At 46.3% G+C, this 23,339-nt stretch overlaps 10 protein-coding genes across 10 annotated transcripts; 5 read left to right on the plus strand and 5 right to left on the minus strand.

The window, feature by feature from the left end:
• Window positions 1-6: 6 nt before the first annotated feature.
• V1513DRAFT_217035 (Las1-like-domain-containing protein) lies at window positions 7-1,787 on the plus strand. Its single transcript, XM_066894375.1, has 2 exons — window positions 7-228; window positions 279-1,787. Exons 1-2 carry the CDS (start codon window positions 121-123, stop codon window positions 1,638-1,640), a joined length of 1,470 nt encoding a protein of 489 aa, XP_066755596.1. The 5' UTR covers window positions 7-120; the 3' UTR covers window positions 1,641-1,787.
• Window positions 1,633-3,721, minus strand: V1513DRAFT_438241 (uncharacterized protein). Its single transcript, XM_066897040.1, has 2 exons — window positions 3,409-3,721; window positions 1,633-3,346 (listed from the first exon to the last, which is right to left on the minus strand). Exons 1-2 carry the CDS (start codon window positions 3,613-3,615, stop codon window positions 1,934-1,936), a joined length of 1,620 nt encoding a protein of 539 aa, XP_066755597.1. The 5' UTR covers window positions 3,616-3,721; the 3' UTR covers window positions 1,633-1,933.
• A 159-nt stretch (window positions 3,722-3,880) lies between these two features.
• Window positions 3,881-5,468, minus strand: V1513DRAFT_410034 (peptidase M24, structural domain-containing protein). The gene is made up of 5 exons (XM_066895697.1): window positions 5,396-5,468; window positions 5,142-5,336; window positions 4,571-5,061; window positions 4,277-4,502; window positions 3,881-4,220 (listed from the first exon to the last, which is right to left on the minus strand). The coding sequence occupies exons 1-5, from the start codon at window positions 5,412-5,414 to the stop codon at window positions 3,979-3,981; spliced, it is 1,173 nt and encodes a 390-aa protein (XP_066755598.1). The 5' UTR covers window positions 5,415-5,468; the 3' UTR covers window positions 3,881-3,978.
• Window positions 5,469-5,609: 141 nt separating this feature from the next.
• Window positions 5,610-7,557, plus strand: V1513DRAFT_410036 (uncharacterized protein). The gene is made up of 2 exons (XM_066895698.1): window positions 5,610-6,167; window positions 6,217-7,557. The coding sequence occupies exons 1-2, from the start codon at window positions 5,773-5,775 to the stop codon at window positions 7,307-7,309; spliced, it is 1,488 nt and encodes a 495-aa protein (XP_066755599.1). The 5' UTR covers window positions 5,610-5,772; the 3' UTR covers window positions 7,310-7,557.
• A 339-nt stretch (window positions 7,558-7,896) lies between these two features.
• V1513DRAFT_423258 (uncharacterized protein) lies at window positions 7,897-9,221 on the minus strand (the record flags this gene model as incomplete). Its single annotated transcript, XM_066896024.1, has 2 exons — window positions 7,897-8,924; window positions 9,002-9,221. 2 exons carry the CDS (start codon window positions 9,219-9,221, stop codon window positions 7,897-7,899), a joined length of 1,248 nt encoding a protein of 415 aa, XP_066755600.1.
• Window positions 9,222-9,726: 505 nt separating this feature from the next.
• Window positions 9,727-11,193, plus strand: V1513DRAFT_477496 (uncharacterized protein; the record flags this gene model as incomplete). The annotated part of the gene is made up of 6 exons (XM_066900244.1): window positions 9,727-9,800; window positions 9,917-10,023; window positions 10,094-10,233; window positions 10,260-10,286; window positions 10,307-10,378; window positions 10,546-11,193. 6 exons carry the CDS (start codon window positions 9,727-9,729, stop codon window positions 10,705-10,707), a joined length of 582 nt encoding a protein of 193 aa, XP_066755601.1. The 3' UTR covers window positions 10,708-11,193.
• A 56-nt stretch (window positions 11,194-11,249) lies between these two features.
• V1513DRAFT_438253 (NADH ubiquinone oxidoreductase subunit NDUFA12-domain-containing protein) lies at window positions 11,250-12,107 on the plus strand. The gene is made up of 5 exons (XM_066897041.1): window positions 11,250-11,484; window positions 11,548-11,563; window positions 11,625-11,673; window positions 11,734-11,797; window positions 11,848-12,107. The coding sequence occupies exons 1-5, from the start codon at window positions 11,384-11,386 to the stop codon at window positions 12,038-12,040; spliced, it is 423 nt and encodes a 140-aa protein (XP_066755602.1). The 5' UTR covers window positions 11,250-11,383; the 3' UTR covers window positions 12,041-12,107.
• Window positions 12,108-15,422: 3,315 nt separating this feature from the next.
• On the minus strand, window positions 15,423-16,307 carry V1513DRAFT_429657 (uncharacterized protein; the record flags this gene model as incomplete). The annotated part of the gene is made up of 3 exons (XM_066896323.1): window positions 15,423-15,649; window positions 15,696-15,822; window positions 15,990-16,307. The coding sequence occupies 3 exons, from the start codon at window positions 16,305-16,307 to the stop codon at window positions 15,423-15,425; spliced, it is 672 nt and encodes a 223-aa protein (XP_066755603.1).
• A 685-nt stretch (window positions 16,308-16,992) lies between these two features.
• V1513DRAFT_374419 (P-loop containing nucleoside triphosphate hydrolase protein) lies at window positions 16,993-21,647 on the plus strand (the record flags this gene model as incomplete). Its single annotated transcript, XM_066894851.1, has 5 exons — window positions 16,993-17,432; window positions 17,485-18,708; window positions 18,768-18,863; window positions 18,922-19,731; window positions 19,781-21,647. 5 exons carry the CDS (start codon window positions 16,993-16,995, stop codon window positions 21,645-21,647), a joined length of 4,437 nt encoding a protein of 1,478 aa, XP_066755604.1.
• Window positions 21,648-21,857: 210 nt separating this feature from the next.
• On the minus strand, window positions 21,858-23,323 carry V1513DRAFT_410046 (origin recognition complex subunit 2-domain-containing protein). Its single transcript, XM_066895699.1, has one exon. It carries the CDS (start codon window positions 23,239-23,241, stop codon window positions 21,946-21,948), a length of 1,296 nt encoding a protein of 431 aa, XP_066755605.1. The 5' UTR covers window positions 23,242-23,323; the 3' UTR covers window positions 21,858-21,945.
• Window positions 23,324-23,339: the final 16 nt, after the last annotated feature.

Here is a 23,339-nt window from a genome sequence, read left to right on the forward strand (position 1 = left end):
TGCCCGTGCACTCAACTCCCAAGTTGTATTTTACGACCTGCTTCAAAATTTAGATGTTACAAAAGTAATGGAAAATAAACAGCGGCATACACAGCTACCATATCGAGTGTCGGTCTCAAGATGTCCAAACATCCCAGGTCGGTACCATACCGCGATTTGGCGGAACTTCAGCAATTATACACCTGGTTTTTCGACTCTCCTGATGAAAGGATGAAAGCTATATCGCTGGTCAGGCCTTTTGCGTTTAATTATTAATTATTGGCAGCTGATTCTTTCAGGTGAAAGCTTATACAACACGAGGACACGTTCCATACGGAATAGAATGCACGGCAATTTTAATCTCCTCAATATTACTCGATTCTACCTCAGCGGCTGAAGAAAATACAATTGCAATTCGACTCGCGTATTCCTCTTCCATCATTCGGTTCGTGAATGGCTTCCTTGATCCGCATCAGACTACACAATTCGCAATGCCACTACATGCACTGGCTCTCAAAATTGGCATGCCGACAATGTTTGTGGAGTTACGACATGCTTGCACACACGAAAGTTTGCCGAGATTAGATGTCCTTCGTCATGCAGCAACGCAGGCGGTGGAGTGGCTGAGGTATAGATATTGGAAGCCGGAATTAGAAAGGTTGGGAGATGCCCAGAAATCTGCGCCTGCGAGAGTTGTTGAGTGCATCGAGAACTGGATCAATATGTTTGGCACAGACGAATCCGATGACGACAGTGACGACGCGGATGATGATCCCACACTTGAGGTCACTCGACCGGATTTCGAAGAAGCTAAGTACAAATGGAATGACTCATCTGCCAATGGACGAGCATACTGGCGCATTCTTAAACTCCTGGCCCAACTGTCCGAGCAAGATCTTGAAGCGTTTAACACCGCCGGTGTCGATATGATCTTTTCGCATGGGATCCGCGAAAATGTCACGTCACTAAGAAGCTTGAAACTATTCTCGCCACTCCTTCAGTACATAGCACCAGCAGTAACGGACGCATTACTCAAGCGATGTCTGGAAGAAGTTGTGAAATCCTACAAGGCCAAAGAACAGTACTATTTTCCGGTGCTACAGCCATCGACGTCGGATGAATCATCCATTATATATCTCGGCAGAGACAAGAGTGAAGATCCGGCATTATCTCATGCCCGGAATTGGATTAGGCATATCCTTTCACACGCATCCTCCGTGCCAACCACCACTGCTGACGCCAGGGAAAAAAATATTGGGGGGTTTTTAATTTCTTACATGAGTTTCGTGAAGTTGTGCTTACGGCTAAGTCCTCCGACCCCTACATTGCTTGATTTCCTCAAACTTGCCAAAAAGCATATGTCAAGCGGGCGGAATGATCCGATTCATAAATTAGTTGATACCTACGCCAACCAGGTTGGGATCTTGAATAACAATGCTGCGAATGGAAGTGTCAAAAAAACGAAACGAAGAAAGGATGCAGATGAACTAAGTAGGACGATTGAGAACATAGACAAGAAAGCGGAGAAAATTGCGCAATACGAATACGAAAAGAAGCGCAAATTGGCTACGGCTGTGTCACTAACACCGGATGACAAGGTGGTCGAGTCTTGGACGTTGTCAGATGGGCCGTGGTCCTCGAGGCCTATAGGTGTTTTGTAAGTTTACATCATGAATCATTTAATATCTATCAACTACTGTAAATATATTAGAACAGAGATATTTGTAATATCGACACAATCCTGTGCGACTGAATGCGTACAATATTGCGACTTTGTCCGCCATTATCTCTCGGCCACATAATCGTTTACGTTAGAATATGTGTGTACATTCGCATCGTATACACCGCGGCAAGCCGTCGTCATTGAAGCGGTCGTAATAGACGCGGCAGAGTGGGTGGTGACGATTCGCAACATGACGTGCATTAAATAACGACGTGTGTAGTATCTCTATCCTCACGTGAAATCGTACAACATAATAGTCCGTCCTTGTCTTTTCTCTTGCTCAACGACCACCTTCTCATCATCAAACCCAAAAAACTTGCCCAACCTAACACCGTCCACCTCTTGTGCCATCGGGGACAAATTATCTGCAATCCGTAATTTCACACTCTCAACGGAGTTATCTCTACCCAGAGGATATGACTCCAAGTCCCATACCCTTATCTCACTTCCGTTGCTAGAAATGCTGACTGCCTTACCACGATCTTTCACTTCAACTTGAGCGATTCCTGAGGTATGGCCCCATAGCCGCTTTCCTTCGCTAATAGTCAACTCTAAATTCGTACTCTTGACAAGATACGAAATGAGTGTGTTATCGGTATGCGAAGATAGCAAAAACGGATGTGAATATGAAAGCGACGTAGGCGGCGACAAACTCTCGTTGAACCCAAAGTCAAGCTCAAACAGCGCCGGCGAATGAACTTTTCTTGATCTAAACGACCGAGGAGACCCGATTATTGGAGACTCCTTTGGGAGCGAGCTGGCTGCACGAAGATTCACTAGTCCGCGTTCGGGATCTAATTCAATTTCTTGTATCGCCACGGTCCAGCCTGATGACAGAAATGGGTGGGAGTAGGCAATGGTCGCAAATACACGCTCGTTCTGAGCTGCCTTGCGCATCGATAGAGACGTCGGACCGTGGATAGTCTGTGATTTCAACGAACTAACTAAAGTCGCATCCGCAAGAAATTTGTTTTCATTTTGATCATCAGTCCTTTGAAACCGGTATATATTCACTCTCTGGTCGCGCGAAAGTGTCACCAGAAAAGGGTACTCATACACTATAGCGGTGACTGGATCTTGATGGCTAACTGGCGAATGCGTATATCGGAGGTCAAAATTTCGGTACTTGTCATCTCTGGCTGTATACAGAGCAAATCCACCACACGTAAATCCAATAATTATTGTAAGCTCTGCCTGTCCGCTGCCAGCAATATTTTCTTGCGTGTGAATATACAGTGCAGACGGAGCGCCGTAGGATACCTCACGACCATCTTCGTCCAAATGGGTCCGCGGCATCGCGACTGTGGCAATGAGGCCGCCTATAGCATCCCATGCCCGTAGGCCAAAGTCATTATCAACAGTAAATATTGACCTTCCTCGAAATCTGACAATCATATTCTGCTCCAACCCCTCTCCAAGATTCGCGTCCCGCTTATCAGATGGCAAAGATGATACATCGATTGTTCCAATAGAACAACGGCCTTTGTGCCAGTTATACCGCAACCTGTAGAGAGATTTCCATTCATTGTCCGGTTCATGCTCGCGCGAACGGTGAAAAAATTGATCTTCAGCATGGCGTCGAAGCCAGAACCTCTTCGGCAATCGTGGTTCCACAAATTGAGAGTAGAAAAGCCGCTTCCAAACCTACACAACGCTATTAGTATATCCGCTCCGTAGCCACAGTTGGCAAAAACAATGAAGCATACCAAGGGATCGCTTGCAAGTGTGTTCCATATTTTGGAAACGCTGGCACATGCAGCAAGGTCTCCGCTGGATAAATACGAGAAGATGAGTAGTAGTGCTTCGTCGCTCAGCTTGGAGAAGTAGTCGCTATGCCGAAGGTACTGCTGTTTTCTAGACGGCCCTATTCCCTGAGTATCATCCTCATTAGATGACAGTTTCCGCTTCGCCATTAGAAGTAGAAAAGTCAGGTAGTAAAAGACGGAAGTTGGAGTCAAAATGGTGACGGACACAGGCGGGTGCGATTCGACAAATTCAGCTGTACCAGCTCGAAAGCTCATCGGAGCGATGTGCGGCGCTGAATCTGATCACACGCAGTTGCATGTATACTCCGCATACGTCATTGAGTTTGGTGTGTGCTGGGACTTGTCTCAATGATATCAATTCCAGTATAACAATTATTACTGCAATCTGAACTTGATTACTCCATACGTTATGATCGATAATAATTTCTGAGGCGCATTATATATATTACTACATTGGCGATTCAACTTTTAAGATGAAAAATACTAATAGACAAAAATAATCATGCTTCTTCACTCAGCATCTTCAAGAGCAGCAGACTCTTCACCTCCGTTAGTAGTCGCCTTTGTTTTCTTCTTATTCTTCTTCTTTGAGCTGGGCTTAAGCGATGAAGCAATAACCTTTAGCAAGTTCTCGTCTGTGATCTTCTTCTCGGTCTTAAATTTGGACAAATCAGGGGCGGCAGGGCCCGCAATCTTGATGATGCCGTTCTTGGTGACAGCAATTGTCGTGAAGAACTGAACGACAATCTCGCCTATGCATATGAGTTAATATCGAGCATAGAATCCGGTTAAACTATTATCTCCATACCCTTCTTGTCTTCGTAAACGTCATATGGTATCAAAAGAGCGTGCTGAGTGCACTCCTGAATACCCATACGAGCCTTCTTCTCATCCTCCAATGCTCGAGTCGTGAATGGGAAGGGACCGAACCTCTTCTGAATATCAGAGTAAATGGTTCGGGAAGCCTTGAGCTTCAAGCTGTAAGTATTGTCTGTCTTTTTATAGATTGTAGTTCTGGATTCGGATTTCTTGACCTGAAGCATAGTCATGTTAGCAAGACCTTGAGGCAGTCTGAAGTAGACCATTTGTAAAGAGGACATACCTTGCCCTCTCCGGTCGTAATAAGAATGTCAATGCCGTAAACTTCTCCCTCCTCGATTGTGACAGTGTCGACACCTTTCTTCTTGCCCTCGCTAGGATTCAAGATAATACGCTTAGTGCCGTCAATGACATTTCTGGTTTGCTGGTGCGATAACATATCTTCTAAAGGCTTAGTGCCGTACGACTCCGCGATAGACAAGACAGCATCGGAGACGTCCCAATTTTTGTTACCAGGCTTGACGAGTCTAATGGCGGCCTCGGAAGCATACCAGGCTGCGTTGATAGCATCGGCGATAGGACCAGTGATCTCAGCAGCACTACCGACAACAATCGTCTCGGCCAAAATACCAGCGAAGCCGTCAATGTGGGCACCGAGACTAATTTTCACCACGTCACCATCCTTGAGCGTCAATTCGGCCTCCGGCTCGGTTGGGAGAGGAGACAGATGCGTCGCGATGTGGTTGGGAGATACAGCTGTGGGAAAAGCGATGCCTATTCATGAAGCGTCAGCACACTTGAAAAACTGAGCAGATCTACTGATATTGACCAGATAGACCAAAATTGATGCGGACCCTTAGCGATGCCCTTCTTGCCCTTGTAAACCTTTGCGGTCTCTTCCTCGATCAGCTTGTCGCCAAGAATGCTGACTTCCATCACATTAGCGCCATCGACACAGGCGGCTTTGACTTTGTCGAGTACCTTGGCTGAGATCTCGCCCGCAAGCTTGTATTTTGTAAGAGTGTCGGGGTTAGCCAAGCTGTAGTCAACTGTGCACGTGAGTTGAATGTTAGCAAATTGAGCAGTTTATAGCTTTCTCTATGCATACCTTCTTCAGAATCAGACATTTCAAGTTCTGTGCTTGAGGATGAGGAGTTGGATCTGGTGTTTTTAGTTTACGAGAAGATCTGCTAATTCGAGTATCATTTCGGGGTCATTGGAGGTGATCGAATTGACAAAATAGCCCTAAGTTGAGGGTTAATGGTGGTGCGGCGGTCAAGTTCGACGGAATGAGTTAGTCTCACATTATTAGTTAGTTTACGCTGAAGTCGCCCGACCTACGAAGATCGAGAAGCAATCTCATCGCTTGCGCTCCGAGCTCGCTTCTGCCCCACGGCGCATCCGTTAGAATCGTCATCGTCCTTCATTATTACTGCTCACAAATACAACTCCCGTGTGCTCGTCCCTCAGCCGGTTCCCCTCAAGATGGCGGCCCCACCGGGCACCAATCTTGACACTTCTTCATCCTCATTACCTTCTGCCGCCGCGCACGCACAAACACCCGCCGTGGACGACTCCTCTTCCATTCCGAAGAAGCGCAAATCCACAGAGCAACTTAACTACGAGCAGTACGTCGCACGCGATTCACTCCAGGCAGCCGCCTTCAAAGACCACACAGACCGCCACATTTCCTTTCTGCGCCAAAAGAGGCAAGAGATCGAATACTACGAGGGACTGCGGCTACTCCGTCAGACAAATCCCGGCGCGGTCTTTGGCCAGGGATATTCCGGCTTTGGCAACGGCGTTACAAACTTCAAGCCTGGCATTATTGGGCCAAGGGATCGGCAGCGACTAGGCAGAGTGTCTCGCGAACTGAGAATGTACGTGTCGTTTGTACTTCGTCGAGGTAAGGAGCTAACTGTCATGTAGAACTCGAGAAGACATGAAAAGACAATCCGAAGCTGGCGAGCATCTTGCACCTGTTCGTTTAGACCTGGAGTTTGATAAAGAGAAGTTACGCGATACCTTCACCTGGAATATTCATGAGCGAACAGTACCGTTGGACGTATTCGCCGAAAATCTTTGCGAAGACTACACATTCCCACTGCACCATGCTCCACAAATAGCAAGAGCTATCTCGGAGCAACTTAACGATTTTCACCCGCATGTTTTTGACCCCAATATCGCAAAGACAGTCGACCCCTCACTACCTTACACAGCTTACAAAGATGACGATATGCGAGTCATTATTAAGCTTGACATCACTGTTGGACAGCACAATCTTGTCGACCAATTTGAATGGGACATAAACGATCCTCAGAATAGTCCGGAAGAATTTGCTTTGAAGCTATGTCAGGAACTCAGTCTGCCAAATGAATTCATAACCGCGATTGCACATTCGATCAGAGAGCAGACGCAGTTGTTTACAAAGTCTCTTTTGCTGGTTGGGCATCCATTTGATGGCCGGCCTGTTGAAGAGGACGAAATTCGGCGTGAAATGTGTCCGTCGGTTACTGAGCTGATTCGGCCCATGCACCTGTTACGCGACTTTACTCCAGTCTTATACGAGTTATCAGATGCCGAGTTGGGCAAGGCCGACAAAGATAGTGAACGTGAGAATAGATGGAAGAGAAGGCAAGGCCGAACGGTCGGTCGACGAGGAGGCATAGTGCTTCCAGATTTGCGGGAGCCAATGCGGACCTTTAGGACTCCAATTATATCGTCTGTCCTTCCAGGTGCCATAGAACGACCGAAACCACAACCACAGCCAGTATCGTTAGATGATGAACGGTCGGAAGCACATATATCTCACTCGAGCAGACGAACGCGACACAATACAACGGTGTCGCAACCACAGCATTATGCACCGCCCGCACCACCGCCACCTCCGGCCCGGGCAAGCCCAACACCTGGAGTCGAAGAAGGTAGGCTGATAGTGCGGTTGAAGGGCCCAAAGTTAAAGAAATGGATGATAGCAAATTCTGGAAAGCTTGACACGATGGCGTCACCGGCGAGCAAATAGATGTAAGATTATGTTTTGAGTTTGTGTACTATTGTATTATTACGGTTATATTGTGCAATCTTGTATCTATAAATTTGATTATATTGGTCCTCCAGAGGAACGTCTTTATCTATCGATAGCTACTCTCTATTGAGAAGTAGGTAATCACTATTATCTGCATACGTCAATTATTAGATTGAAAACATTCCCCAGAGCAAGATATTCGTATTACATTAGAGGGAACAAGCTCACTACCGGAAATAATATAGGATACATAAAATGAGATCTAAGGAGTGACTAGGGTGAGTAAACATAGGAAATACAAAGGAGTGATTATACAGAACAAATAGCAAGGTAGTTTACAAATATTTGCAAGGAAAAAAGTAGCAAGGGAAAAAAAGAAAGTTCATCTAGTCAAAGACAACACAACGACTCAAATATTAAAACACAATTGAATCCAAAACACGCATTACACAACACCGTAAAGAACACAAATGGATCCAAAATAAGAATGTGCCAAAAATGCAAATTGGGAATCCGAAATTAAAAAAGCGTCTAAAATATCTTACTCCAAACGCGCACGTTTCATCGGCTCTTCGCTGCACTTTCTAAGCACTTCTGTTGAAGATTGAGAAGACGTACTGAAATAGCTTGCCGAGAATAGATGTGGAAACAAAATCGTAGATCATGTCCAAAAGACCAGGCTGCTTTGACTGAGTTGCAGTCTTATATGCAGGCTGGGGACCCGCAGGAGCTGGGTCTGATCCTGGCACGGCTGGTATTGAGATAGCAGTGTCGTTCCCTGCAGTGATTGCTTCGACAACAGCTGGCTCCTTCGGAGATCCCGTAGATGGCTCCGCAGGAATAGCTGGAGTAGCTGATGGCGGCGTCTCAGCTGGCACTTCTGGGAGCGACGACTCAGCAGACACCTCTAGGACGGAACTAGAGATTGCATCCGGAAGTAGTTTCTTGTTCACGTCCTCCTGAACTGGGGTAGTGAATTCGGGTGTGGTAATGGTAGTGTTAGCGGTGACGACTCGCTCAATGCTAGACATTTCTGAAGGTGAGGCCGAAACATCCGGGACGCTAGCAGCCTCCTCCGAACTTGGAGTCAATGCCGACTCCGACGCATTGTCGACGACTTCAGGATCCGCCGGAATGGAAGGAGTCTCGTCCGCACTTGCGACGATGCCCACAACGTCAGTCTCAATGGGCACCGCAGCCTCGTTTACCGTGGGCTCAATTGGAGCGGCCTCCTCTTCGACCTTGGTCTCAAGAGATTCCGCAGTCTCAGCGGCTTTGGTCAACTCGACGTTGTTTTTGTGGACAAGAACGTAGCCCTCGCTAGTAATAACGGAAGAGGAAACTAACTCGGTGACTGCGCCGGGAGCTTCAGGTTCAGTAACTGGAGCCTCGTTGGCTGGAGTCTCTGGTTCAGCAGCGGAAGCTTCGCGTTCAATCGCGGGTGCTTCTGTCTCGGCAGCAGGTGTCTCTGGCTCCGTCACAGGAGCTTCTGACTCGGAGACAAAAACTTGGGATTCGGCAGCAGGTGCTTCTGGGTCGCGCTCGGAGGCGGACTTAACGAACTTGTCGGATGTCACTCGGATAATGCTATTTTCAATGCCATTTTCCCATACTAAAACCACAATTGGCCTCCGGTTAGTATTTCTATAGCAGCAACACAAAACAGCATTGGCACAGGGAAATTCTTACCCGTCTCAGCATCGGGAGCCAATATCCAGTTGCCGTCAATAACAAACTTGTAGCGGTAACTCTTGCCGTCTTCAAGCATCACCGTCGTCTCAAACCTGCTTGACTCATCGGAGTAGATGAGAGGAGTAGGCGACCAGCTATTGAATTCGCCAGCGACGGCGACGGAATTGGGGAATGGCTGTTGCGGGCGATAGGAAAATAGAATGGGACCTTCGGACATGGCGTAAGTTGTTGCAATTGCGTGACGTGAGACGAGCTGGGACTAAGCGGAGAAATGAGATGAAGAGTAACAATGACAGGGGAGAGATGAGCTGATGGACAGTTCAAATGGAGTAAAGTGGGTTCGAAAAGATTAAGCAAGTCCTCGAGGGCACCAAGTTGCGAGCCGGAACTTTGTTTACACAAAGTTGTCACAATTATTTGCAGGGAACGAATACGGCCGATTACATAACATCTTCCACGCCGCGTTCTGTTCAGCCGCGAGAACACCCTGTGCAGTATTGTGTACGCATTCAATTTTGCTCAAATAACTTGTTCTTTTTTTTATTTTAGAACGAAACGCAGTCTGCTTTACTGTATTCGAAAACTATGATGCCTTTTTTAAAACGCGAGACCTTACAAGAGCGGTACAGTATTGAGTCTCTGGCAAGATTGGTCCCAGGATAACCAGGCACCGCGAGCTTGACCGTATAAGGTTTAAGGTACCATCAAGCCACGCGAGAGCTATGCCTAATCTGTGTTTGTCATTCCCTCAAAATGCAGTCAAGTTCCAACTAATCAAAGACTGGACTAACTTACGGTCTAAGAGGAGCAACCGGCCAAGGCTGGAGGCGATATTGTCGAACCACAGCTCATAAGGTTAGGGTTACCTAGAGTGGACCACACTTTCGACACAATTGCAGCAACTCTTTATAGTGCATATTACGCTACCGATCCCAATGCCGTCCTGAATGACACGGATGTGGTCTGGCGTCATGCTGATCGGCCTAATTACAGCAATACCCGAAAAGCGTTTGAAGAGAGTTGAGTGACATTTGCCGTGTGCGGTGGCTGTCTGCGCTTCAACAATCGCGAATCAGTTAACTTCTGTAGCCAACCAAATGAGCCACGAGCCCGGCAGTCTCGAAGCAATAGTGCAGAAACTTGTCAGGAACTGGGTCAGGAACTGGGAGATCGAGGCGTCATTTAACTCATCCTTGACAGATTGGCTCACAGTCGACCCTAATAAATACGTTTTCTTGATGGATGGCGGCGAGAGCCGCAGCCCGCAGAGCATATGCTCAAAGTCGGACAATCCTAACTGAGAGCATAGCCCTGCCAACAACGACTTTGAATCATTCGCACAAAACGATTAAACGCATGATGCCGACATTTTGCGTGGGAGGTCCTAGAGGTATTTTCCGGTCCACCAACAGTCGCGTTCAAGTGACGTCACTGGAGTGTGATGAAGAATGATTAAGTCGGATATAATGAGTACGTTATACCTCGGCACTGTGTATATATCGTGAAGACTTTTCAGGTAACTGATGGCTTCTGCCGTATAGCAACGAGCAGAAGGTCAGATCAAAGCGCATGGCGGACCCTTGGCCATCAAGGGAGTAACGATTGCGACCGTCAACAGCGAGCTCAAAGTCGAGAAACTGGAAACATGGTTTGATCTGCTTACCATGTTGAACAAGTTTGAAAGACGGCGAAGTTCTCATTGACGAGTACAGCGCGTAGAAGGCAAGAATATCATAGGCTAATTTGTTCGTACAATATGATAATTGTGGAGGAAATATTTACAAGATAGCTGATATTTGTGAACCTGCGAAGGATAAAGCCTCATTATGCAGTTTCATTTGTTCAGTTTACGATCGTCACCTATTGAAACTCTTTGCGTTCAATCGACCGTAAAACCGCCAATGTCTGACTAGCGATCGGCAAGCTAATATCCAGGTCCATTTTCGTTATCCGTATCGGTATCCGTATCCGTATCCATATCCAGCAGAAACGGGCTTATCCCAGATAACCACGTAAGGGACGATGAAATGAAAAGAAAGATATTACGGCATTCGTTGAGTGATGTACTCGGATCAGCGCCCTATTCGTCGAGAGATATTTGCTTGATGAGACTCTTTTTACCTGTTAATGTATCTGGATTTATACGATGGGCATCGCTGGGGACTTTCTCCTCATTAAAGGTTGTGCACGTGATTATTGCATGATGTTTAGTTGACATTGTCATTGGTGTCATCGAAGCTTTGAGCCAATCGTAGCCGTCCACCGGAAAGGTTGATGCAACTCCCACTGCGAGCCTCTACAGTAATCCATCAAAACAGGTAGAGAATTTCACGGTGATACATATCTTTTTCGTTAGCTGCGATCATATTATTATCCGCGATGTCGTCGAGCTTGATTCGTGTTATTCGCAACTTGCGACGTGTCGGAATCAAGGATTATTTTCGCCAGATGAACTCAATCGGTGATACCAAATATGGAAGGTTAGTTTAATAGCAGAGATATGTTGAATTATTTGAATAGCCTAACTGACGTCGGGATAATAGGCTTGTTGGTGTGGATGTGAGTACAGTAATGTACGGATTAGCATTGTAGGCCAGCGCTAACAAGATGAAAATTTCAGAGATATGGAAACAAGTTTTTCGAGAATACTGAGGAAGACGAAATTCACTGTATGTTTGCTGAGCCGATTGGTCGTGAAATTGTCATATGTAGAGCTAACCACATGTCAGTGCGAACACGATGGGTCCAATACAAGGACTGGTTCTATGACGTATCCCAGATCGAGCCAGCATGGTACGTACATTGGTGGCAAGGTTAAGTCATATATTAATTGACTTGCAAAGGCATGGTTGGCTAGGATACCTTGTCGACACTCCTCCTAATGAACTTAAGCCGGAACAGAAGACCGTTCGAAAATACCCGACACCAGAAGTGATTCCGACCGGCACTGGTACAAGGAACGCTTATGTGCCCTACTCGACAGTCAAGCCCAAGGTTTCGATGTGGTCACCTACAGTGAGCGAACGGACGGCGTAAATGCATATATTGGGATTTATTGTAATTAGCAATTAGATCACGGTGTTCATATCAATTTAATTAGGCTAGATTAGGGAATATATTATCCAACGGGGCTATTTTGCAAGCGCAATCTGCAGACTTCCCAACTCTGTTCGCTCCACTGCACTTTCAAACAGGATGAGTCCAAGACGTCGGTTTGATTGTGCAATGTGGGAGTATGGCTGGCGATGCAAGCTTGAAATGTCAGCTAGCGCCAGGGCCAAGGCTCATTTATACCATGCGATTTTCATGGGAAATAATATGGCATCAGTATGCGAAAAACAACGTCAATCGTCAGCATCAACCGACGGCCTTGTATTGGTCAGATTAAAAATCTTATAACGTAGCGTATGGGGATCCCGGTCACTCAGTACAAACATTTAATTTTTATTTTGTCTTACGCGCCACACAATTAACCAAATCCGACTCTGAGTCGCTCGAAACATTCTCTACTTCTTCCTCTTCATCTACTTCATCTACTTCTTCAATTGGGGTCTTACGTGGACGCCCACGTGGTCGTTTTGCCTTAGGCTTCTCTTCAGCCTCGTGAACGATTTCAGCACTTTCCTCCGTATTAAACACAAGCCCTGTAATTTAATTCTCTTGCCCTTTGTTCGTTTCTTACGGAACTGTAAGCAACGCTCTACACTCTTGAAGCTCCTTCCGTAAGATCGATAGCTCAGCATTCTGACTTTCGACCAGCTGGGTCATTCGCTTCGCATATCGCCGAGTTGGTGAGACGGGGAATTCTTGGCTTGCCAGAGCTGTATTAAAGACCGAATTTGCGTGTTTTAGTTCTGTTCCATCTGGAGGCGAGCTCTTCAGAATGGAAAGATCTAGGTCCATAACACTAGTTGGGATTTTGGGAGTACATGGCGGCTCTGGAGCTGGAAGTGGAAGGCTGTTTAACACTCGACGTGGCCTAAATGGAATCAAACCAGCTCCTTTTCACCCACTTTGAATGTTCTGAGGTGTAAGAGCTTTCTCTCGAATGCGCTGAAAAAGGTCAACCCAATCAGCCCGTGTTATTCGCTGTATACCAGCCCGAGTATACCGGTCAACTTCTTGGGCACGATATCTCTTTAATGGCCCATACATCCAAACATCAAGCGGCTGAAGTAAATGCGAACAATGGGGAGGTATGATAAGAAGGTCAATACCTCTCTCCATACATAGCGCAATCATATCGCCCGTGATGTGTATAGAATGGCCATCGATAATGAGTAACCGTGGTCGATTTTTACACGTCTTGCGTGACTCCGGCTCAAATACGTTCCGTAACTACTCATAACCATGGCTATTAGACGTCCAGTCGCTAGTACTCGTTGAGAAGCGCCATTCGGGAGGTGTACCCTGCGGAATCCATGCTGAATTGGTGTTCTGGGCCATAAAAAGCGTCAAACCAGGCAGTAAACTTGTCGGAGGTTGCTTCTTTATGTCGTGCAGATTCCAATTGGCGTAAGTAAGTTCCTTTCAAGTTTGAATATCGATTTAGGAATCGGTAAGCCATTCGTGCCAATAGGAGCAGAATTGGCGACTTCTTCCTCAGCCATTTCTTTCAACAACGCCGGTGTTGCAGGGTACCCTGTCGCTGCAAGCCGTGTAATCCATCGTACTAGTGTCTTTTCTTTCGCGTTCGAGAGGAGCTGATAGGTTTCGTGAGACTTAGTACGCGATTTAGCTCCAGCCATTCGATCGATGAGAGTTGACTTCGGAACTTCATAGTGTTGGGCATCACGCCTAATCGAAGGAAATTCATTATTTTCTAAGGCCCGAATATCCTTTGGGACTTTTTCTTCAGATTGATCGTAGAAGGTAGATTATAGCCCATGTTGTAAGTTATAGTGTTCGCAAAGTAGAGTGTGGTGTTTTTGTGACGGTGATCCCCAAAAAAAAATGCGAAAATGCAATTACGGCCTTTCATAACTTAAACAAAGATAGTTTGATCAAGTTTATGTTTATGTCTCGCAGCGGCGCAGGCGCTAGGGTCTGTCCTTGATAAGCGCCGTCAACCTATTCATACATGAGATTTTAATTGCAAATATATCGAACATATTTTCGTTGGCGGGTCAGGATCGCAGTCAGCTCTCATGGTGCCTTCATTGCGTTACACATACGGACTAAGCCAATGTTCTTCTGTTTATCAATTTATCATCATCTTTGATTTTACATCACAACTATACTCAATCTATATTTGCAATGCATTTATGCTTTACTCAGCTTGACAATAAATTATTGCAGCATGGCTTTTCATCGAGTTGTATCAGACTGGCCATGCGCGAGACTCTACATGTGGACTTGGCCCGTGAGCCCTAAACACGATTGGACAGAGACTTTGTAGGCATGAAGCAAAGGTGCGCGGGCTCGGGCGTTCACGGGTCATGAATGCTGTTCTCGAGCAAAGGTCTACCACATGTATCTGGAGTTATATGTTATTGTTTCCAGGTTCATATACAATACATATGCCGCAGAGAGCGTCGGCGAGGTTCACAGCCAATATTACTGAACCAAACGTTCTTTTCATCAGAGTGATTACCATATATTAATATAATATTTACATTTCGGCTCACAGGATGAGAGGAGAAACCATTTCACAACTCTAGCTGAAGTTTTGCAATATGGGCTGGCATCTGATTGTGAAGGCTTAGCGACTACGAGAATGCGGCACTTGGGTCGTCTAATTTTGTTATGTGCTGTGATGCAACGGGGGCTGCCGACTCTGACGCGAAGGTTTTGCCATTTATTACCGCAGGCCGAAATAGGCATGACTTGGCGGAGGTCGAGTGGTCAATGACTGCTCGGAGTCATCCTTTGGACTAGCCATGCAATCAATTTACGCCTCCAGGACAAGCTGATGAGTCATAGTCCCCCCCGGCGATCGAAATTTGTTTGCCGTCCTTTCAGTGGTTCGTAACCTGCAAGCGAACTATATGCACTCGGCCGTCCTTGCTACGACATTTTGACACGGAGATGTTTAGCTTGACCCTCCTCTTTCTCATTCAAACTTGTAGACTGTGGGGCCAATCGCTGCTGTTAGTGTTTCGCGACCGGGTCCGAGCTTATCAAGACGATATCTACCCGAAAGTTTCAGTTGGCTCCTATTGCTCCGCTTCAATCTAAGCTGCGGTCATATTTTGGATGAAATACACAATAAGAAATGGACAGTTAATTGCTCAGAAATTGTACTAGTTTCTAGTTTGGAAGGATGGGAGAGCGGGTTTGACTGATCTCAGATAACGAAGACGCTCTAACTAACTTGGAATTATCGCCCAAGTTAGCGTGCAGACGCCAGCGGGTGCCCAATGTTGTGCCTCATTAACAATTCCATGTAAATTATTCATTGTTGTCAGTTGCTTATACACTATTTAGCAATGTCAGTCATGATATAGCCGTGCCAGACCAAGGTAATTCTTATTTTCAGCAGGTACGACCTGGCCAGGGAAAGTAATCTAAGATAAATCCAGCGCGGCTCGGGCGTGCGATAACGGGTACCATTTTTTAGCTGCGTTTCCGACGTATCCACATCGGCCGCAGACGGCACGAGATAGGTGTGCCGGGTAACTAAATACCGGGTCGGACTGAGTGCCACTAAGGTGTGTAGGTATCATCTTACTGTACCCTAGAGATTACTTACAAATAGTCCCTGAGAACTGACAGGCACTGGAATCGTTGTTCTTCTGTCTTTTGATTGTGTCGATAGCAGACTGTAAGCAAGCTGTAGACAGAGGTTGTTTGGAAGTTTCCTTGTCACTGCGCCCTATCTAGTGTTGCCATATTCATCATCAGCGCGGCAAAAAAAGGGCTGACCTGCCTGATTTCTCCCTCCAATACTATTGACAAGCTAAGAAGTCCGACCCGGGTGAGGCTTGTTCTTAGCTACATTATGCACCTATCGCAACCCAAGCCTCCCAATCTCATGCCAACGTACAAGCTCATCCGGGTACAACTCAGATTCCGTCCGGCTTTTGGACTGTGGGTTGCAAATATTTCCCTGGTCCTCTTGGGGCAGCAAGCCTTTGAACACTGCTCTTGATTCCCTTTCCTTTACGTCTTTCGGAGACGACCATTGTATTCGCATTCTTTCAGCATTGCGTTGGTCGTCGAATATGGACGCTTTGGAATGCCCTTCTCCCGTATGGGTAGTGGACGATCTCAATCTCTGCTTCAGGCAAAAGTAAGTAGCATTCTGCGGCATCCTCATCGATTGCGATAAAAGAATCATTATGTTTCTGGACTGCAGCGGCATTTGGAAACGTAGTTTAGGAAACTTCTTTGTCCATCGGTCCTACGTTACACAATTTCGCTACAGTTTCATATCCGATTTCGCGCTGGCGCTTTGTAGTGCTACGATAATCATGTTGCACATTTCATGTATAAATTGCTAATCCTGTGCTTTTATAGATATTTGCAAGTATTATTTCCTCTCGCTGCTGTTGGTATCTCGGCGGGTCTTCTATTTTCGGACACGATAAAGAAATGGTGGACACGCTCCAATCGGTATGGCTACATGGCTTTGGACGAAGACGAGCGTCACAATCCCTTCCATGGCACCGACGATGGCCCTGAAGCTGCCTTGCTAGAAGATGATGAAGACGCGGACGACTACCAGATTTACAGATTGGCTACGGCTGATCCAAGTCGTCACGACTACGAAGAGAATGGCGTTCAACAGCCTCATCCCTGGAACAACGAGACTATCGAGGCGGATGACTACAAGGTCACAATTGTTAATCCGAGGGGAGGAAGGATTCGCATCGCTGCCGAAGAATTGCTTCTCTTCTCTGAAGTGGCTCTACACATTATTGCTATTGCCAGTTTGATATGGTATTCTCCTGCTAGAGTAGACTGGGAACATTACGGCTTGCGTGCGCTGATTGGAGCCCTCTTCTGGGTAAGTCCTTCTTTGTTCGAAGAAGATAACGTGCTAACGAATGCAGTGTTATGCGATCTTCCTTGCTAATTTGAGACTGTCGAAGTCCTCGATTTTCATTCCATCGTTTATCTGGGCTCATATCGTCTCTATCTATATTTTCGCGTGGTTGTCGGCAGCCATTTCGTTTAGATCGGCAGTAATTCATCCCTACAATTGGATTATTGACTATTCTGCTGCAGTTGACTTCGTTCTTACAACCGGCCTCGTAATAATCTGTTTGAACATGAACCCCACGAGCAAACCGATTTATATTGAATCGCGACATGGATACGATCCTAACTTGGAACCTCTGGCGGGAATTGCGTCACTGTTGTCGTTTAGCTGGGCTAATCCTATTATCTGGAAAGGCTACTTCAAGATTTTGACTATCGATGATTGCTGGGATCTCAAGGAAGAGGATAGATCTGGCAAAATCTTGAAGGCCTTCCGAAAGGAATTGTAAGTGCTAAAGCCGTTCTCCGCCTACATCCTGTGAAACTGATTAATTTAGGAAAAATGTATCCTTCTTGGTTGGCCTGCTTCGATACTTTAAATGGCAGCTTATTCTCGGTATCACGTGGTCGGTTTTCCATTCCTTCTTTGCCTTCGTTCCTAGTATCGTAGTGCGAGTCATTTTGGAGTATGTTGAAGAGCCGGAGTTAACTCCGCGCAATGTTGCTTGGCTGTATATTTTTTTCCTCCTCAGCAGCTCGTTTTTGAACGCCATGGGTAATGGTCAGGCGCTCTGGAATGGTCGGCAGATTTGCATTCGAATGAGAGCTATTATCATTGGTGAACTGTACTCTAAGGCGTTGAAGCGAAAAGCTGGCGCTGCGCATACTGAGACGACTGACGGTAGCGAAGACGAAAAGAAGGAAGAGACTGATATCGGCGGTATCATTAACTTGATGGCCGTTGATGCTTTCAAGGTCGGCGAGGTCTGCGCGTATTTGCATTTCTTGGTTGGTGGGGTTGTTATGATTGTGCTATCACTCACTCTGCTATATCAAACTCTGGGACCCAGTGCAATCGCTGGTGCTATCACTATGCTTTCTATGCTTCCAATCCATTGGTACGTTTCGAATCTATTCGGTATTTGCCAGACAGATCTCATGAAAACCACCGATCGCCGTGTACATAAGACAAATGAAGTTTTGAACAGTATCAAGATCATCAAGTTTTTCGCTTGGGAGTCCCGCTTCTACGATATCGTCAACGAAGCGCGTGCGGACGAGCTACGGATGCTCGCTAAGCGTTTCCTCATATGGGCTGCGTCGTCTATTATTTGGTATGGCGCTCCAACGTTAATAACTTTTGTTACATTCGGAGTTTACACCATTGTTGCTGGTCAGACATTGACTACGCCTATTGCATTCAGTGCTCTGGCATTGTTCAACTTAATGAGAATTCCGCTTGATCAGCTAGCTGAAATTTTCACCAATATGCTTCAGTCGAAAACCTCTGTCGAGCGTATCCAGGAGTTTTTGAGTGAGAACGAAACTGAGAAGTACGAACAACTCCAAAACGCAAAGCGCACTCCCAACTCTCCATATCTCGGATTTGAGAACGCTACTCTTACTTGGGGTAATGGCATTTCTGCCCGTGAGTTCAAGCTTGAAAATCTCAGCATTGATTTCAAGGTCGATGGTCTTAATTTAATCATTGGTCCTACTGGTGCCGGCAAGACTTCGTTGCTTATGGCTCTTTTGGGTGAAATGAAGCTTTTGAGCGGAAAGTGAGTGTTTTTTTATTTGTAAAACTTGAGACGAACAATTTGCTAACATTCGGTTATAGTGTCTTGCTTCCCGGAGTTCGAAGTTTCGGTGTAGAGGCTGAGATTGATCGCGAGACTGGATTATCCGAATCAGTTGCCTACTGTGCCCAGCAAGCGTACGGGATATTCTAGTTTATGTATCATTTTGCAATAATACTAACACAGTTCATATAGTTGGCTTCTCAACGATACGGTCAAGAATAACATTATTTTTGGTAACGAGTACGACGAAAAGCGTTACAAAGCAGCTGTGGAAGCTTGCGGTCTGAAGCGTGATTTCGAAATTCTAGAAGGTGGAGATCAGACTGAAGTCGGTGAGCGTGGTATTGCCTTGTCGGGCGGCCAGAAGCAGAGAATTTCTCTTGCTCGCGCGTTGTATTCTCCCGCTCGCCATCTCCTACTCGATGACTGTCTAAGCGCTGTCGATTCGCACACTGCGGTTTGGATCTACGAGAATTGTATCATGGGCCCTATGATGCTGGGTCGAACTGTTATCCTCGTTTCCCACAATGTCGCTCTTACTCTTTCTGGTGCGAGTCATGTGGTATATGTGGACAAGGGCGCAATCGTTCAGCAGGGAACTGCTGAGGAACTTGTCAATTCTGGGCTCTTAGGCGACGATGAGATGATTAAGATGTCCGCATCGAAGGCTGCGTCCAGAAGCATTTCTCGTACGACCTCCGTCGCCAATTTGCAAAAACAAGTTGATATCGCTGCCGCTGTCCATGCTGCAGAAGAAGCTGAAGCCGAAGAGGCCGCTATCGAGACTGCCAATGGGACAACTAACACTGCGCCCGGAACGGCCGACAAAAAAAAGTACAAGTTGGTCTTGGAAGAGGCTCAGCAAACAGGTACTGTGCAGTGGAGTGTTTATCTTGTTTACTTGAAGGCTCTCGGCGGAATCGGATTTTGGCTAAAAACTGCAATTGCTTTCGGTATCTTCGAGTATCTCATCGTCGGTCAGTCGTGGTGGATTCGCACTTGGTAAGTTACCTACAATCTTTCCCTTGTTATTCATGCTGACTCTTCTAAGGGCTGCTGGTATGTCTGACTCGCAAGAGGTCAACGGCTACACTGCCTCCTTCACTGATAATATCAACATGCCTATTAGTGCCTTGTTCTCCTCTGGCGTGGCCCGAGTCACGTCTTTGAAGGATCAAGCCATTGCTGCTCGATCAGATGTTATTGCTCAGGCCTCAGGACACACGCCTTACTATTATCTTGCTGTCTATGGGTTATTCTCGGCTGCTTATCTCATCATGGTGTTCTTCCGAGAAGGAATTGTCTTCATTGGAAGTCTTTCAGCTTCGAAGAATTTGTTCGAGGGTTTGCTCCGTCGTGTTATGAGATCTAAGCTGCGTTTCTTCGATGCCACTCCAGTTGGCCGAATCATGAACAGGTTTTCCAAGGATATGGAAATTATCGATCAAGAAATCGCGCCTGTGTTCGTGAGTTTGGCACATTCAATACTGGCGATTGTTATTATTGTTGTCATCGTGACATTTATAATTCCAGCTTTCTTGATCGCAGCCTTGGTTATTTGCTTGATGTTCTACGTAGTTGTCACGTTTTTCTTGAGTGCCTCTCGAGAATTGAAGCGTATGGAGGCTGTCACCCGCAGTCCAATTTACCAGCACTTCGGCGAGACTCTGGTCGGCGTTACTACTATTCGTGCGTATGGATATGAGGATCGATTCCTTCGTGAGAATGAGGAACGCATTGATAACAATAACCGACCGTTCTGGTCGGTGTGGGCGTGCAATCGATGGATGAGTTTCCGTGTCGACGTCGTCGGTAGTCTTGTCTCCTTTGTTACGGGTATCTTCGTTGTACTCTCTGTCGGCAAGATCGATAGCGGTTTAGCCGGTCTGTGTATGACTTATGCAGTTACTTTCACTGATGCCTTACTCTGGTTCGTCTGGCTCTACGCCATGAATGAGATGAACATGAACTCCGTCGAGCGTATCAATGAGTATCTCTACATTGATGAAGAGCCTCCAGAGGTCATCCCTGATAGTCGACCACCATCCGGATGGCCCACGAAGGGCGCCATCACGGTGGACAACTTGTCTTTGCGATATGCTCCAGGTTTACCAAAGGTTATCAAGGACGTCACGTTCGAGGTCAAGCCAACGCACAAGATTGGAATTGTGGGTCGAACCGGTGCAGGAAAGTCTACAATCGCTTCGGCATTCTTCCGATTCTTGGAGGCCGAGACCGGAAAAATTATTATTGACGGCATTGATATCTCGCAGATTGGTCTGAAGGATTTGCGATCGTCTATCACAATTATTCCGCAGGATCCGACCTTGTTTACCGGTACCGTCCGTTCTAACTTGGATCCGTTTGGCAACTATTCGGATAAAGAGTGTTTCCGATCGCTTCTGCGTGTGCACCTCATTGACGAGATTCCTACCGGAGACGACAGCAATCTTAGCGTGACCGAACGTCATAAGAGACGAATTATTCCGTTCTATGATTTGGAGAGCCCTGTTACAGAGGGCGGTGGCAATTTGTCACAGGGCCAGAGGCAACTCATGTGTCTAGCGAGATCGCTACTTCGTTCACCGAAGGTGATTCTCTTGGATGAGGCTACTGCTTCGATCGACTACAACACCGATGCTCAGATTCAGGAGACTATCCGCGAAGAATTCTCAGACACTACTATCATTACCATAGCTCATCGTCTGCGATCTATTATTGATTACGACAGGATCTTGGTCTTGGACGCTGGTATGGTGAAAGAATATGACAAGCCTCACAATCTTCTGCAACAGCCGGACTCAATCTTCAGAAGCATGTGCGCCAACAGCGGTGAGCTGGAGCAATTAGAGGAGCTGGCGGCGAAGGCGTTCACCGAGCAGGCAGCGCGCGATGCGCCTTTGGCTGATTTCTCGTAATCGTCTTTAGGTGGGCTCTGCAACGGGTAACCGAGCTTTAAAATTAGCGCATAGTTTTGAATGATTGGTTTTGGGTTTTTGTATGAAATTGGGTCCTACGTAGAGATCTTTTTGCATATGTTTCATTATATTATCCTTGTCTGCAAATTATTCTTCTTGTATCAAAATTTGGCTTAATAAATTGTACAGGTTTGCTTTTTTTGATTTGTGCTTATAAAATTGTATTTAATTAAGTACATCTTTACATTGTAAGTCTATCCAGCCACGTATCGTACACATTGTCACCTTTTCGGGCATACTATTCATTCAATATATCATCTTCCAGTAGTCTTTCTAAAACCTCTTGATTGAATGGAGCATATATAACCTCCGTCCCAACAAGATCTTTCGTTGACATCAGCATCTCATGCTCGTAAAACTCAGTCAGCATAGTCCGGAAGTTCAATTCATTAGTGACAATGAATTCCTCAGAGCACCGTTGATACAGAGTCTTGAACTCCATACCAAACCGTGATGAGTCATTTCTACCGTCTTGCGTTTCGCCATTGTCGTCCTCTAGAGCTTGTAGTTGATGTGAAATTAAAACTCGGTAGAGACCTCTCGCATTCGACGTCAGACTTTCCAGAACATATCGAATACCGACGCTTCCTGGTCCGACGTTTCCACCGTTGAGATTTCTTCCGCCAGCCCCTCCCAACGCTAGCGGGTCAAAGAATGACGTCTCGGCGGTATACGGTGCAAATGTCGTGGCATCATGCCATATGAACTTGAATGAGGATAATTTCGCAGAGTCCCATAACATCGGGGCGTTAATATGATCGACGGTCGCGATCAAGCTGACTTGATTGTGCGCCGTTAACCTAGATAAGGCTGACTGACTTTTGTCATTCCGAAATGCTTCTCCGTCAATATTATGTATCAGAAGGACTAGCTTCGGTTTATAAGTGGCATATGGGAATGACTTCGAGTTTTGCCCGTTCATAATGAGTGACAATACATCTGGAATGGCTTTGGGGATTTTGACATTCGGATCGTCCAGCAAAATCTCTGCCGATGCCACAAGGACATCTCGTATGGTTGTTGATGGATTATAACCATTGACCACCAGCACATTGGTGTCGTAAAAATATTCGTGTGCAAATGATAATACAAGTTCCCTCTTCGATCCGACGCCGTAGAGGACAAGGCTGAATCCCTGCGACAGCTCGAACGCCCATTGGGCGAACAAGGTCTCGTGTAGTTTTATCAACGCCTCTCGATTCGATTTGTGGTACTTTTCCGCTTCATTAACGTATGTGATATACTCCTTCGACGTCAGCGCTGGAAGATTCGAAGTCGAGTTCGTCGACAGCGTGGGCTTCGTGATATGCTGATCGAAATAACCGTCCGCCCCGTCCAGGATTATAATCGGCGAATCCACACTTCCCTTTTGTCTCGTAGGAGACTTTTCTGTAACTTTGTCTATTTTCCTCTTTTTAGTAGGCGTCCCTAACAATTCATGGCGCTCGTCCCGTTCATAGTCACTAGGCGGCTCCTGATCGCTCGCGGTGATCTTGGGCTCACCGCCTTCGTCGTCACTTCCATTCTCACTCATTGCGGCTAGCGCATTTGTAACGCAATTTGCGGCCACCGCGAATTGGTCGTATCCAAAATCTATGTCCGGCTCTCTGGACGACGGGTGTTCACGGTTAC

This window comes from Lipomyces chichibuensis, assembly GCF_038497645.1.
Source record: "Lipomyces chichibuensis strain CBS 12929 unplaced genomic scaffold V1513scaffold_4, whole genome shotgun sequence".
NCBI lineage: Eukaryota > Fungi > Ascomycota > Lipomycetes > Lipomycetales > Lipomycetaceae > Lipomyces > Lipomyces chichibuensis.